Source organism: Notolabrus celidotus, chromosome 12 (assembly GCF_009762535.1).
Source record: "Notolabrus celidotus isolate fNotCel1 chromosome 12, fNotCel1.pri, whole genome shotgun sequence".
Taxonomy (NCBI): Eukaryota; Metazoa; Chordata; class Actinopteri; order Labriformes; family Labridae; genus Notolabrus; species Notolabrus celidotus.
This window is the reverse complement of record NC_048283.1, coordinates 18,633,816-18,650,787: the sequence shown is the minus strand read 5'-3', so window position 1 is coordinate 18,650,787 and position 16,972 is coordinate 18,633,816. Positions and strand designations below refer to the sequence as shown.

Below are 16,972 nucleotides of genomic sequence, written 5' to 3'. Positions count from 1 at the left end.
CAGCAGAGGCTGAGGATGCAGAGGTTACTGTAGGTCAGATAACATTTAGCTGTAGGTAATGAATATTATTTAAAGGACCCAGATAAATGACTTTAAAAAGCACATATAGATGTAGATTCATGTTACAGAGACTCCTGCATTCTAAACTATATTGAAAGAATACTATAATGGTTTTAACATAAAAAAAATGGTGTCAGCTCAAACCACTCTACCTGGAATGTGTTTGTTACTCCTCACTGCAGTGGCTCACTCTACTCTCATCCTTCAACAAGTTTATGAATTATGTCATATTTGTAAGACATGGATTTTTATGTTTTCATTGCTATATTTTACTGCAAACCTTGAAATTAAGACACATTTAAAGCATTTGACTTACATATCCTTTTATTAAATGTATTAATCTGCAGTTTAGGGTTATATATGGACAGGGTTGCTGGGTATAGGCTGATTTTACAATACTCCAGAAAATCTCCCTATTTTTCACAGTCCAATGTTGGCAGGTATGTATAAGATTAAATAAACTTTAGCATTATTCATACAATCCTACAAATGATCCTACTGATAACCCAGGAAATCCTGCTAATGTTTGCTAAATAAACAACATGTGGGTCTTTGCAGCTTAGATACAACTATTACTCTCAAATAGTGCTGCTGTGATATCTAGGATATCTCTCAGGAAACAACCTAGCTAGATACTTTCCACCCTTACAGCTATATTGCAGAAACAGACTATCTACTAATGGTGCAGCCTGCATTTCTTCTAACATTATACAGAAAGCAATTTGTAAAGGGCACTTTTTATTAACTGTACCTTCTTCCAACATTTTCATATGACCATATCAACAATTTTTAGTTATTAAAAAGTTGTCCAGAGCTTGATATATGATATTTTCATCTCAGAAACAAAACTATTCTGCCCACATCCCAACCTGTGGTTTCATTCCCATATTTCACTCCCATTAATCTGCATTCTTCTGCAGTCATTGGCATTCAAGCAAATGTCCCACCCAGTTAAAAGGGTCATTGTAATGTTTACTTATACTTGTCTTACACACTATTTTATTACACTGATGTGTTTATACAATGTTATAAATCTATATAACAGAGTTTAACCTCATGTTAAATTGCATGTTCAGCCATATGCTTTTCACATTTTGTTTGAAGACATTCAGTGTCTCCTTTTACTAGTCCCTGTCTTCACTGTTGCCTCTTCCACTTGTTTTTTGTTTTTTCTCTCTCTCTCTTTGCATCAGTAGCTTTTGAAAATCATCTGACCATTTGGCTCTGTCTTCATACTGCTGGCTTGGTTTAACACAGTGGTTTGAAATTTCTTTTTTTTTTCTCTGGCAACCACATTTAAAACTGGATGTCTCTTGAAGTTTGGAGGAAATTTTTTCCTGTGCTACCATGCAGACAAGGTACAACAACAAGGTACAAAAATCTGAGTGTTTTTACCTGAATCTGCCTTTTCAAAGCAGATATATCAAATGAGGTGCTATTATGTTTTTCATATTTACAAATATTAAGTTAAAATATTGTTGAAAATACTAAGCATGGGTAAAATATCATATTGTGAGGTAAACCTGTGATGAAATAATCCAAGGATGATATTGCAGGCTGCTCTGAATGGCTTGTTCAAAGTCACATAAGAGAGCTACTTGAATATTGCTCAAATCATGACATCACTGATCGGTGAAATGTCCCGCTCTGTTCTTTGTTGATGGGGATTTTTTTGTCTCTTTCCAAACTTTCCGGGTCATATTTGGAGTCTGAAACATATGGCCATATTTCATAATCTGCCATTTTTAATAGAGAAACATGACTTTCTAGCACAGCAACAGTGGAGGAGGTTTCCAGAGTGCGGAGGAGACCTTATAGAGAAATGAAACTTTTTTTTTGTTTTAAAACTCACCTTTTTAAGTTAGCTTTTCATTTGTGATTGTACTGTTGTGTTGTTTTGCTTGATCTGTGGGTTTTTTTTTTGTTTTTTTTGCTTGTATTGATTTTAACAATTGTACAGTGTCTTTGAGTTTTTGAAAAGCGCTATATAAATAAAATGTATTATTATTATTATTATTATTATTTCATGTAGAGGCTGAAATAAGTGTTTTTAAAGACACCAGCCAGATTGAAGCAAAATAAAAAATCGTAAAACTACTGTAAAGCTATCAGGACAATAGAAAGCCTGAAAATACTCCCACTTTAACATGTTATAACCAACCGCTCATTACCAACTATACTTGTCAGGTCAGAGCTTTCCTGGCACAAAAGTTTGTGTATGTTTCACTGCAAAAAAAGGAAGAAAGAAAGAAAGAAAGATTTCCCAAAATGGCATGAAGTGGGGATAAGCAGTTGAGCATTATAACATACCATATGTTGTTTGTTAGTGAATACATATGTATCCATAAGTATATGTTTTGTTGTAAGTCTATGTGAATGATAGTGCCAAGAAAAAACACATCCCCCAATACCCCCCAAAAAAGAAAGGCAAACAATGTTGTTTAGAAATACATTAAAGCCACTGTTTTATTCAGTAGTGAACCTCATAGGATACACTAATTCAGTAACACAGTTGTATTGTACCGTACTGACCATCTTTGGTCTCTTTGTCACCATTGTCTCTCTTGCGTTGATTTTTGGTTGGTCCCCACCATTGTGCAGGTGTGTATGTGTTTAAACAAGGCTTCAGTCAATTCAGAGACAACTTCTATAAAAACTGAAAATTAGAGCTGAATAATTTGTACAAGGACAATAATATACTACTATAATCATTAATTAGATGCATTAATATGGAAAATAATTTCTATAAATCAAGACAACATATAATGAAATTGAAAATGAATTGAACCATGCCTGTCAAATCATCTAAACCATAAATATTAAAAACATAACAAACAGTAACAAAGACACTTCAAGCATGTGTAAATACTGTACAATCCCACTTCATAGCTGTTTTGATAACCTGGATTTTGTTTTAAGCAAGTTTAAATTAATACTTATAAATTATAGTATCACCAGCGCATTGTGTAAACTAACAGTGTCCCAAAACAGAAGGTTATTCTGTGTCATCCTCTGTTGGATTGGCAGCAAGTGCTAACAGGCTGTCTTGAACCTCTGGAAATACCAGAGACCCCCTGACATTTTCGTTGGTGTGGATGACAAAAGAGGACAGAGCTTTACAACAGAGTTACGCCCTAAGCCACTAAGCATGACACTAATGCTGCAAGAGCATGTAAATGTATAAATTGTATTGTGAGGCACTGAGCATTCAAGACCCCGAAAAATGTCACGTTATCAACAGTAAGTCACAGTGGATCGGTGATAGGAACTTCCTGTTTATTCCAGCCACAGAGAATAGGTAGTTTGCATGTACACTTAAAAATTCCATTGAAATAGCCTTTGCTACTATTGCAAAGTAAATTATATCAAGACTTAAAGCCTCAAATAAGGGACACAATATGAATGTAGCATCACACACCAACTTAATATTTATAATCCTGTTTTAATGCATTTAGCAGTTTAAGGTTTGTATAGTGACTACTGAGCCAACGTCAGGATAGTCCAAACAGCAGAAATTCAATAATCAAAAACTAACCTTGTTGTGCGAGAATGTGTGAATAGTTGGTCACAGTTTAACCATTTAGACTCCCACCTCTATGTATGTATCGAGCACTGTTCCCTGTCATCTGGACAGCAAAGCTAATTAAAAAAGATTGACCTCTTCATAAAATTGAGAGGCCACAAATAGAGCTGCTTAGAGAAAACATTTCCCCCTGGTCAATTTGAGGCTGATGTGACAAGCTTTGGTCTATGACATGATGTGCAGTAGAGCTGAGATTTTACAGAAGGCTATTCTACATCACATCTTCTGAAAAATATCGAACAGGTTTAAAAACAATGTTCTATCATATGAGAACACAACCCTGTTGTCGTTACTGTTAACTGCCTCCTGAATCCTTACCCAGTCTCTAGAAAAGATCCTGCTCCTTTAGTTGGCTGGTTGAGGTAAAGACTGAAAAGAGGACACGTGTTTAAAACCTGACTTGGCTGCACTCAAGGTGTTTAAAAGTCTGTAAATAGTGAATGAGTTACTGATTTTAACTCTCCAGCCCTGCTGTGTGAATAAATCCTGGCTCCATATAATGTAAAAACCCTCCATACTGCCACTGTCCCTTTAAATGCAAACCAGCTGTTTTAGCTGTATACAGTTGACAGTGAGACAGGAATGTGCTCTGGCAGTCGTCAGAAAATGTTGGTTACTTCTACGGTTTCAGAATTATAGTTATTAGCCATGGCTCTACCTTAGCAACCCTGTCCCATAGAACAGTCGTGAAAATATTGTGTATGCAAGACAGAGGCGAGCTTTCAGGACTTAGATCTACTTCTGTTTGAATTCAATGAAAAGACTAAAATCTCTTACAAAAAAATGGCTTAATGAGATAAAATCTCACAAAAATCACAACATATTGAAAATGCTACTAAAAAATAACTTTGAAAAAGACAATAAAGCACATTTATATTTGGTCAAATATCTATAAGAAAACAACAAAAATATGTACCTGCAGAGTCACAAAGTCTCTCATTTCAATACTGCACAGCATATGAAAAAAAACATAGCCATTTAACATAAAAACAAAAAAAATCTTCAATTTAGCAAAGGAAGCATACAGAAAATGAAATGTAACAATGTTAACAAAGACAGCAAATTTGACCTTAAAGAACTGGAACAAACTTGCTCTTTGTTACATTAATCTCATATTTGGTACTGTGTCTATTCAAAATTCATTAAGGCTATTCATATACACTTTGAACTTTCTCTATGCTGTTGAGCTGAGCTGCAATAGTTCAGGCTGTAGCTCTGCTGGATGGAACAAAGTTTTCTGTAATACTGAACAAAGCCCAGCCCAGTGTGGTCCAGCATTGAGAAGTTGAGTGAGTGTAAAGGCACACTGTTATCAATACTTTAAGTTGAATTCTATTATAGGCCAAAACAGTTGTGAAGAACTGGAAATGATTCTTTTCTCTAAATTTAGGATTGTGGGTTCAGAATGTTATTTCAATTCACCTATGACCTTGTCCTCCCGAACAATGGTTCTTGTATATGTTGATGAAAATCTAAAATAAAGGAAGGAGCACTGCAGAAAAACCGACGTGCTTGACTTCAAACTTCATGAAGAGGAATCATTTTAAGTTGTGTTTACATCCAATCCCAGTCCTGATTGGGAGCAGAGAGATTCCCTTTAAAGTCCCTATCAGTCAATTCAGGCGTAGAACTCCTTGGTAGGTGCTTTGTGATAGGTTGTTGAAGAGAGTTTGACGTCTCCCAGTTCATAGCTGCCTTCGTCCTTCTTTTTCATACGATAGCCAAGGAGGAGGAGGAGGAAAACAGCACAGAGCAATCCAACCACTCCACATGCTATCACCGCTGGAGACAAAATGAGAGAAGAGTCATCAGATTTTTAAGCCCAAGTATCATACACGCTGCAAGTGTTCAAATTATTGATCCTAAATCTGTCAACACACTGACTTTATTCCAAGAATGGATTGGTTTAATAATCCTTACTATCCAGAGTTACCATGAAAACCTTTCTTTGGAATAAGACATGCAGTGACAAACAAAGACTCAGTGAAGGCTAACCGAGATTTTTCCTTACCTGCCAGAACTTCTGTCCTCTCCCACATGTTCTCAGAAGACACCTCTTCAGCAGCATCCATGTCATACATCCTGCTGCCTCTGCCATCTTTGGCCACGATTTCATTGTCTTCCTCTTTGGTCTTGTCCACATCTTCGCTGCCTTTGGGTGATGACACATCCAAATTATCCAGACTGTTATCCCCAGCGTCGGTGCTCACACTGATCTCGATGCCTAATTTGGTTGAAGTAGTGTCTCTGAGAGGTGTGCTGGTGGGGCTGGGGCTGGTGTTCAGTGTGGAGAAGTCAGCTGTTGGGCTGATGCCTGGCACCTGGAGGAGCATGTGCAGTCGTTACATTTTTAGTACACGTTTGAACCTTTCAAATCATACGTGCTTCATTTTGCAATCACATTCATTCTCCAACTTTAACAGTAAGGTTTTGTAGAAAAGAGAGTCATAGTGCACCTTCTCATCACTTCTGTCCTCGTCAGGGAGTTTGAATGATGGAGTCTCGGTCACTTCCACTGTGGTGAGCTGACCCTGGCTGTCTTCTGCTGTGGTTTGTGGGTTTGGAGGAGGGCCTGCTGTTGGCTGGGGTTGGACTGAAACAGTATCTTTTGAGACTGTGGTCATGGAGAGGTTGAGGAACTTCCTGAGTTGCTCGTCTTGATCTGTGAGGATGCCTAAACCTGAAGTAGAACAAAAAAACAAATCAAAAACTTTCCCCTACAACCTTGCGCAAATGTATATCCCTTGTATTAATTATGGTACATGAGCTTCGCTGTTTACACTAAAAATACACTCTCAGTGTTCTAAGTATCTTAGTATCCTAATACTGATGCCCTTAGATGACCTACAGAGGCAAAAGGCACTAACATTGACTATTTCTGTACAGTTATTTTTACAGTGTCAAGTGGGTGTTACACACAGTGACTGACCACATCTGCAGAAACAGCCTTTTTTACACTTTCCACAATAAAGATGTAACGCCCAAACGTCACCATTTCGGTCCATAACCCAATCCCAGCGTCGACCAAAGGGGCGCGTTGTTCAATCCTTGCCTCCCGGAAGCTTTAGAAAGTGTGTTACCGCCTTCTGCGTAGTCCGGGATCTCTGTCGAGGGTGACAAGGATCGCTCAACAGCACGCTCGACATAGATCCCGGACTACGCAGAAGGCTCGACGTGAGACACAGACGAGGAAGTGCACACGAGGGAAGCCGGTGTCTTTCCTCACCTCTTCCACACCGGTAACACACAATTTCTAAAGCTTCCTGGAGGCAAGGTTTGAACAACGCGCCCCTTTGGACGACGCTGGGATTGGGTTACGCTGGGACGTTGGGGCGTTACAAAGATTATCAGTGAGTAGTATATAGACCAGTTAAAATAAAAACAAAAATGAGTGTATGCCAAAAAAATAATTCAAATCACATCTGTACAGCATGTCAAAATCAACCCAAACCAAAAGTTCCTCACAGGGGCTTTAAGGACCAAGTGTTACTTATGGTTAGATAAAAATAAATGAGTCATCGAATAACTTGATATGTGAAAAGTGAGCTGCCATAATGCTTAAAACAAGCAAGTTTCCTCAGGGAATTTACCCAACCCTGTTTTAGTTTGATTTTTGACTGCAGTGATGTTTCAGCACATTACTCACTGTGGGTATAAAGATGAGTCACTGATAGAAAAGGAATATCTAACATCTGTGTTCTTCCAATAAAATCTCAACATATCCCCTCAGGACAAACATCTGGCACAGTGTGTGTGCCTCTTTGTCTGAGTGTCTGTGCCAGAAGGTCTACAGCGCTTCAATTGCTCGTTTGTAAAGCTAAGTGCCTAATGGTAAATCTGAAATTGAGGACATGTGATTCAAGACTTAGAGGTGTTATAATCTGAATATTAAACTTCCAATAAATAGAACATCTGTGAATTTAAATCCAGAGTTGGAATTTATGCTTGCACATCCTCCATATACACAAACACGTGGGCTCTATGTTCAAAAGCATTTCGATCCTAAGATGACAATCGGCATTTTGCCTTTTAAAACGAATAAATCACAGATTGTGAAGTTGCAACCCAAATTATTTTTTAAAATTAACTAGCCAAAGCAGAAATCACAAAACACAGGTGGCAGCCTTCTTACCGTAGTCTCCAGACCCAGAGCCAGAGTCTTCGTCTTCCCTATCTTCGTCATCGTCATCATCTATCAAGAGGTCACCTGACGACAGTCCCTCGATATACAAGTCATCAGCTGTAGAAATGGGTGACTGGGAAGAAACAAAGAGCTGTGAAAGAAAGAAAGGGAAACAATCATTAGTATATAAGTTAAGTGAAGAGTGAATTACTGCCCTGATTTCAAAAAAGTTGGGATGCCCTTAAAAGGCATCGTTCAGCATTAATGGCGCCTTTCCAGATGTGTAAGCTAAACATGTCACGGGCACTTATGCATACCCATACCATCAAAGATGCTGGCTTTTGAACTGTGTGTTAATAATGAGCAGAGAACAGCGTCTTATTTGTATTTGTCAGATCACGACAGTCTTCCACTTCGCCTCATCTTAAAGGGGCTCAGGCCGAGAGAAGTCCAGGTGTTTCTGGATCATGTTTATATAGGGTTTCCTCTTTGCATTGTACAGTTATAAACTGCATTTGTTGATGTATCAACGAAATGTATTCACAGACGGTGGTTTTTGGAAGTGCTTTTTATACTATGTAGCGATTTCTACTATAGAGTTATGTCCGGTTTTAAGTGCAACGCCGTCTGAAGTGCCCAAAAAACACGGGCATCTAGTATTGGTTTTCAGCCGGGTCCTTTTTATCTGACAGAGATGTCTCAAGATTCTCTGAATCTTTTAATGACATGATGTACAATAGATGATGAAATCCCCAAACTCCTTGCACTTTGACTCTGAGGAACATTACTCAAAAATTGTTGAAATATATCCTCACACAGTCACTCACAGAGTGGTGAACCTCTTCTGAGAGGCTCAGCTTCTCTTGCGTGCCCTTAGTGCCCTAAGTCACGTTACTAACCTGGAGCTAATTAACCTCATTAGTTGGGAGATGTTCCTACAGGGATTTTTAAAGAATTACAAAACTATTTCAGTGTTTTGTGGTCCTTGTCCTAGCTTGTTTGAAACATGTAGCCAGTGTGGAATTCATAATGAAAATGTATTTTTCACAAAACAATAAACTTTTATGATATGTTGTCTCACAGTTTTCAATTGAATATTTAAATGATTTGCAAACCATCAAAATCTGTCTTTATTAGCATTTTGCCAACTTTTTGGAATCAGGATTGTACCTAAAAAGATGGGAAAAGAGAAGGGCAGACAACACCCAGATCTCCTCTATTCATACCTACAGAATTCCTTTCACTAATTGAAAACATGTGAGTGCCTCTACAGTAAGACAATACCTCATACAATTCGTGACCTATTCAGAACAAATATGCCAGAGTGCTCTCTGATGTCTGTAAGTGTCCCTGTAGATTTGTGTACAGTAAAGGGAGGCTGGTTTGTTGTTCATTTCATGTATTGCATCAGTAATTTGTGATGCTTGCAAGAGCCATAGATCAATGATTTAAGTGAGGTTACGAGAAGGAGGAGAAGAAAAAGCAGCTTCAAAGACAAGACAACACACACAGGGGGAAAAAAAACTGTTGCGTTTAAAGGACTGAAGCTTAGGGAAAGCTTCCACTAACCTAAACACTACTAAGAGGACTTTGAAGTAAACCGAAACTCTGCTAATCTCATCATCTAAAGCTTGGAAACTATGCTTAAGCCAAAGAGAAGAGGTACTTAAATAGATGACGTTATTCAGCAGCTTGTTGAAATGAGACAGCCTCTGTGTCTAAGCAGAATAAAACAAGCTGAGTAAACTTGGAAAAGCCCATAACAAGATAGACCTAGAAAAACACATGAATCAAAGACAGCGACCTGATAATGAGTCTGAGACAAATGGCTCAGCAGATGTTGGTGGCAAGACAGTGAGACAGAAACACACAAACACACGAACACACACACAGACATGGATGAATATGGCCCATTGAGATCTAAAGTATGTCTGGTATGTATACTATGCTTCCACTAACACAGGTGCTGAGAGAGGGAGAAAGACGGGACACGGGAGAAAGAAAGGAGAGCGACTGGGACACTACTCTATGTTTCTTTTAAAACAGGTGCTGGGGGAGAGGGGGGAAGATGTGTGAGAAGATGTACTGCCTTATTTTTTTAGTAAAATGAATAGATAAAAACACTTAACACTTAAATCTATGTCATGTAAAACTATTGTATTTATATTAAGGGCTTTCCAATGTACATTAAAAAAGTTTTAACATGAATTTTAATGAAAAACGAGTGAGTTATCCTCATTGAACCATGATCTGTGAGGATTAAAGAACACCAATGGACTAAATCTTGATTTAAATGGTTAGTAATGGAGTTAAAAATTTGATTTAAATTAAATGTGTTTAAATGTGTATTGGGATTTTTTGGTGTTCTGACACTTTTGGATAATTGAATATGCCCTGGGTCAAATTGACCCAGGAACATTATTGCTGTTCCAGAGAAACGAACATAACAGGAGGAAGTATGAATCAATTCTTAATGCATGACTGTTCTTGTACAAGTACAAGCCTTTCCTTTGGCAGCATGGTTACAGCCATCAGCAGAACAACATGTAAACAAAGACAACAAACTAAACCAGACTGTTAGTTTTGTTAATAACTGTGACTGATTCATTTTCTGCATGGTTTTCCACAAGACAGCTATCAGATGGGCTATGCATCTAAAATGTGTGTAATTATTCTATCACTGAGTAACCCTGCATGGATCAGCAGTTGCAATACTTAAAGGCTCAACACAAAACTTTCTGCTTAATATCCTTAGCGCATTTTTCTTATTACATTATATTTTTTTTATTCAGGCTGCGATGTAACGAGAGAAGACCACGGTGAGGTGAACCAGATGTTGTGCTCACATAATGTGCCAAGGCTAGCCAAACAGAAAATCATTAACATCCATGTTTTCAGATGTCAACAGTCTCCAAATGCCAGCACAAGCTAAAATAGCAGAAAGGGCTCTCTCACATTCTTGCTGACTTGGACCAGGGATTACTAAAGCAGATGCTGTGCTGCTTTTCAAAACAGACGGCACATAGACCCAGGGCTAGGACTGCAGCGGGGGTATACGTCACGTGTGATGGTCCTTGTATGTTTTTTCTAATAGTTTAACATAAGATTAAAATAGACAATGAATTAATTTAAGGATTGAACTGGAGAAAAATGTCTGCTGTAGCTCCAGAGGACATTTTTGTTGTCTCTTTACAGCTAGGAAAGAGAGTGGCTCACGGTGATAGTGACATGACTCAACGTACAGACTGGAAATGGGTGGAAATTAGGATTCATATTTGTTATGCCACTACAAGCAGCCTTACTGTGACTGCAGGTGCTGCTGAACTGACTAACACACCACCCCAGCCACTTTCAGGTATCACCGACATACAGTGAGATCAATTTAGGAGCACATTTTCATTATCTATAAACATTACTATTGGTAGATATTCACTCAATCGTTTATGAAATGTTCAAACTGGTGTTTACAGTTAGTTAAACTTACATGAGAGCAGTCTTTGCTTAAAACTCCAACTTTAGTTACATTTTTTTAATTCATGAGCTCTGGGAGAAACAAAGCAGAAGACAAACAGGGATTTGAACAAATTACCATCACCAACTTTCAGGGAAAAGTTAGGTTTAAGGACGACCTAATTTTGTAGTACAATTCTAAAAATCCCAATATCAAAAATTTGATAATTGTCATGTAATCGATGTACTTTTGTACTATGGACAGGTTGACTGTAAAACTGAATTGCCCTTCGGAAACTAATAAAGTATTCTGAATCTGAATCTGAATCTGAATGTGAATATTCCACGTAATTATCCCAAATTAGGCCTTTTACCAAATTTAGCATTTTCCAAAGAATAATTCTAACTACTCTGCGCTTCTGTATATACTTTATTTTATTTTATTTTATTGTATTATTATTTTGTTTTTATTTTATTTTATTTTATTTTATTTTTATTTTATTTTTATTTTATTATTATTTTATTATTATTTTATTATTATTTTATTATTTGTTCTATTCATATTTTGACTACATTCTGTGTATAAGAGAATACTTTAATGACTGTATTTCCCCCCGGGATTAATAAAGTATTTCTGATTCTGATTAAGACCAGAGACACACACTTTATTCTTAGCTTCAGTAATATGTGTCTCAAAAGAGATGTTGTATCAAATAGCAGTTGAGTTTTTAATTGCTTGGTGTGTTCTGATATCGTCTGATAATATGAGCTCTCAAAGTTTTTACTTCAGTTCAACAATTGACCCCTATGGGATTAAATAAAGTTCTACATGTCATGATCTGAGTAATAGCTTGACACTTTTGTGATATGAGCGGGACAGAAAGGCATCAGTGAACTATTCATTTAAATCCCTGTTAGATACTAATTCAAATCTATCAGGTAGGAAATAAAGTGAAAGGAAAAAGTGACAACTTTCCATCACACAGTCCCAGCTTGAGATCGTGTAGCAAATCTAAAAGGTTGGAGAAAGTTTGGTACACTTCTTTGACAAATAAGTTGCATAATTTACTGACAATGAGAATTACCTGTGAATTATTCAAGTGTTTCAAACACACGTGCAGACAGTGTTTCAAACAAAATGACACACAGGAGAAAAATAACTGCTGCCACCACTCTGTCAACCCCCTTACCAGGAAGAAGCTTTGCATTAGGGTTTACCGAAAGACATTATGAAGTCACGTACATCTGGAAAACACACATGTCCATATCTCACACATACGAACACACGCTTAACATTTAACATAACCAAGTGGTGTCCCAAAGTTGTGGTGATAAAACACTACAGGCATGCAGCAGTGAAGGTTTGGAAATTATGTGTTTGGGAGTGCATTATTAAATAATTAAATCAATATTTTAACACACAAACATATTTTCTGTTCCCATTGGATTCACAGTCGCTAAAGTAAAATTTTCCAAATGGAGATGAAAGTCAATGACAACCCGGGGCACTTAGGCCAAGAGTGGGGTTGTGTAACATCCATAAGTACAAAGCAGGCCTGTCATCACAGCGTAGATAGCAGCAGCACACAGCGCTGTGTTTGAAGAGGTGTATGTTTGATCAAGGCTACGAGTCAAAAAAATGTCCGACCAGTCGTGTGTTTGCAGCCTTCAATGATAACTGGAGCCACCTCTGCCTGTTCAGGAGGGAGGAACCTTCAAACACTTGGACAGGAAATGACACGGTATCAGCTTTTATCTAGCATCAGATGTGTATCTAATCTAACACTCAAACCCCTAGCTTAAGGTCTTGGTCTACACTGTTTTGTCAATAGATACGATTGATATTATTCAGGAGGTTGAAAATATTAAAAGATAAGTGGTGGAAGAAAAAGATACAAAAGCTCAACAACAAAACTTAGCGAAAACCTCACTGGTATTTGTTATTGATAAAGAAAACCGAACCCTGTTTTTACAACTCTCTTTGGGTTTGGTGGTACATCTTTGACTTTAGTGTGATTGCCTCTCAGGATAGACTGAGTCGTGTAGAAAGATGGGACCTAGAGATGTACCAAAAGTCATAGAATAGGGCAGTCAGCCAATCAGATGCTAGTTAGGATGTGTACAGACTTTTTTTCAGAAGAAGTGAGACCAGTGTGATAAACTGATAGCACATGAAGCTTAAGGCCGGCCACTTTATTTCCATAACTAAACCAGTGTTTCCAATCAGTTCTTCTTACTCTGATTTGGCCCTCCGCAGGTATCCGACTACCTGTTTCTGCAGATCTGTGAAATTTCCTAATCTGTAATAGTGAGAAGCAGGTGTGACACTCTCCCTCTTGCCTACTTTGGTAGGGTGGAAAACTGTGGATCCCACGCAGCTCCAAGCTTGTCTGGACTAGCCCATTGGGACTCACTATGAGTCATCCATCCAGAAAATGACACAACTACCGGTTCACAATCTGTCACGGGGGCGAAAAGCCTGTTTCAACATTCATGGTTTAGATTGGAGCATCATTGACTGACTAACCAGTCATTCTTCAGCCACACTCAGCGAGAGAGAGACAGTTTGAATACCCATAGTGATCCATCATTCACAGGGATCCTGGACCTGGGTGTGTTTGTTAGTGGCACCAGGCAAAAGAGAATCAAAGCCTGTGTTTAACAGAGTATTACTTACATTTAAACTATGTATAGAAAATGTAGTGGTTAAAAATGTGTAATTCAAGCAACGCAAGAATCAGTATATTATACATCCAGTTCTTCCACTGTAACACTTCAGGGCTTTGCAGGAAATAAATTACATTACAGTGTATTTATTCACTCTCATGTGTCTTTCGGGATCAAGCCAATGTTAACCTCCCAGCTTTTCTAATCCAGGGGAACAATCTCAAGTTTCAGGGTCTCTCACTTTCAAAATATACAGTCCACATATCAAAAATATTATGCATTTCTTGAGAGGTGGTGAAGTTCTTTGACTCTCATTTGGGACTTTTGCAGTCAATAAATCATGCAAGCTGGATATTTTGGCACATGTGAAAATGCATAGAGGAGAGCTCTGCTGTGGCCTTCCATGTCCAGGTGTTTCCCATGCTTTTAAAGCAGACACACGGAGGAGGGAAATGCTGTGAGAGACTTTGGAAAGACGTATCCTGACCAAATACAGGCTAAGAGATTCCCACTACAGGGAAATTACTGAAATGGTACCAAACTTCCCAACATTAACCCCAGAAGTGAAACTGTCAGTTCTCCTGGGGGAAGGGTCAGCAGCTCCTCTGGCTGCTGAATATGTGACTGCCTGTCACAGCCTGAGGGACGCACCATCCCATAATATTTGATTTTAAGTGAAGGTTTTACGAGCATACAAGTGAGGATATTGAGATATGCTGTATGGGTGACACCATTTTTTTTATTAATGCTTATAGAATATGTAATGTATATATTATATGTAATGTATATATACACTACCAGTCAAAAGTTTGGACACACCTTCTCATTCAATGTTGGATTTATTTTAATTATTTTCAACATTGTAGATTAATACTGAAGACATCAAAACTATGAAATAATCTGGTTTTGCCATAATATGGATTACAACTGTAGTCAAATAGGACTATCCATTGTGTACTAACCCTACTACCTCTGAACAACACAACTGGTGGTCTCAAACACATTAAGAAGGCAAGTCATTCTACAAATGAACTCTTGACAAGACTCATGTTAATTAGAAACCATTCCAGGAGACCACTTCATGAAGCAGACTGAGTGAATACCAAGAGTGTGCAAAGCTGTCATGAAGGAAAGAAGGGGGCTACTTTACAGAATCTAAAATATAAAACATATTCTGGTTTGTTTAACATTTTTTTGTTGAATAATTCCATATATATTCTTTCATAGTTTTGATGTCTTCGGTATTAATCTACAGTGTTTCAAATAATAAAAATAAATACAAACCCTTGAATGAGAAGGTGTTTCCAAACTTCTGACTAGTAGTGTATGTAATGTATATAAATCTTATGTGCTTTGGCAGCGAGATGTCTTTGTTCATGCCAATAAAGCAAATTGAATTGACTTTTCTCATCTGTGACTTGTCAGAATGATTTTCTCATTCCTCTGATTTTTTTTTTCATCCCAGTTTAATTAAATTATTTTCTCAGACATGATTTAATTTTGCAAATATGACAGTTAAAAGTTGACAGCAGATCCGTCTGTGTGGATGAGACATTTAGGTCAGATCCGGAGGTTTGGGTTTAAATGTCAACGCTATGAGCTTTAGAGGCTGAGCAGACTTTGGCCCTATTTGAACTTGATACCAACTGGACGCCTGAACTTGGCTTGGATACAGCCTCCGGAGGAATATCGGTAATCCCTGTGTTGGTCCTTACAATGGCATGTCGTCTCTGTAACGTGGTTCTTTCATCCTTATAAAACAGCATTGCTATTTTATAATCATATTTTTGAATCCTAACAGTATGCATATTACATCTTTGCCATATTACATTATGTTATATTACATTATTATTGTAACTACAACTCATAGTCATATTACATACCCATATTTATTTTTATTTACAGCTTAATCTGTCATTACCAACCATAATCACACCATGTCAACCTGTCACTATTGAAACATTTTTAATACTGCCTGTAATTACTTCTATTTAATCTAAATTCCATTGTAACATTGTATATAATTCAATTCAATTCAATTCAAATTGGCTTTACTGGCATGAACAAAGAGATGTTATTGCCATATATGTATGTGTATATATCTAAATTGTATTCTAGCTTTATTTATCTATTTTTATTTTTTACTTATCTTTTTATTTTATTTTACTTATTGAAACTTCTTCTTGAGTGTAATTATGTCTGGGTTGCTGTAACAACTGAATTCCGCCCCCCCGGGGATCAATAAAGTAATATCTTATCTTATCTTATCTTATAGTGTCCACGTAGACCAGTGAGGGAAAATGTGAATAAAACAACACACTGAGCAGCCATGACGTTATATGTATGACATTAAAAACACATTCCAGTGTTGGAAACAATAACAGATGGAACTAGCAACCAATCAAAATAAAACAACCTTCTCTGTAACGTATCTCAACCGCTAATATGTGCCGATAAAATTATATAAAACAAAGTGAAATAGAGGAGGCATTAAACAACAGCTCTTCATTAAGAAAGTAAAAACGACTCACTGTTTCACCGATGAACCCTGTCGCCAGTCCGACGAGGAACAACAACCTCAGATTCCTCATCTCAACTTCCAAAAAAACAGAGAGTTGGGTGTAAAAAAAGCTGTCGATCGTGAGGGAAACAAATCAAAAATCAAAATCAATTCGTCCGCTGTTTCTTCGACACGCTTTCGGTCTTGTTTCCAGTAAATCTCGGTACCTTGGTCCACGGCTGCTGAACGCGTTGTGATCCACTCTGGAAAAGTTGTTTGGTCTGGTTGTGCAGCGTGGCTCCGTCATGACGTCAGCACGGCGTGACGTTCGTTAAAGAAGGGGGCTTCCTCTGAGCAGACACGCACACACACACGCACACACACACACACACACACACACACACACACACCCACAAACACACACACTTCTTTTTAGGAATTAAGGACATAAAAGAGCAAAGGAAACACACACACACACACACACACACACACACACACACACTTCTTTTTAGGAATTAAGGACATAAAAGAGCAAAGGAAACACACACACACACACACACACACACACATACAATTATTTCATATAAAT

General features: G+C 37.7%; 1 protein-coding gene across 1 annotated transcript; it reads right to left on the bottom strand.

The window, feature by feature from the left end:
* Window positions 1–2,500: 2,500 nt before the first annotated feature.
* Window positions 2,501–16,698, bottom strand: LOC117822418 (syndecan-2-like). Its single transcript, XM_034697126.1, has 6 exons — window positions 16,611–16,698; window positions 16,415–16,514; window positions 7,776–7,917; window positions 6,100–6,323; window positions 5,655–5,964; window positions 2,501–5,425 (listed from the first exon to the last, which is right to left on the bottom strand). Exons 1-6 carry the CDS (start codon window positions 16,688–16,690, stop codon window positions 5,262–5,264), a joined length of 1,020 nt encoding a protein of 339 aa, XP_034553017.1. The 5' UTR covers window positions 16,691–16,698; the 3' UTR covers window positions 2,501–5,261.
* Window positions 16,699–16,972: the final 274 nt, after the last annotated feature.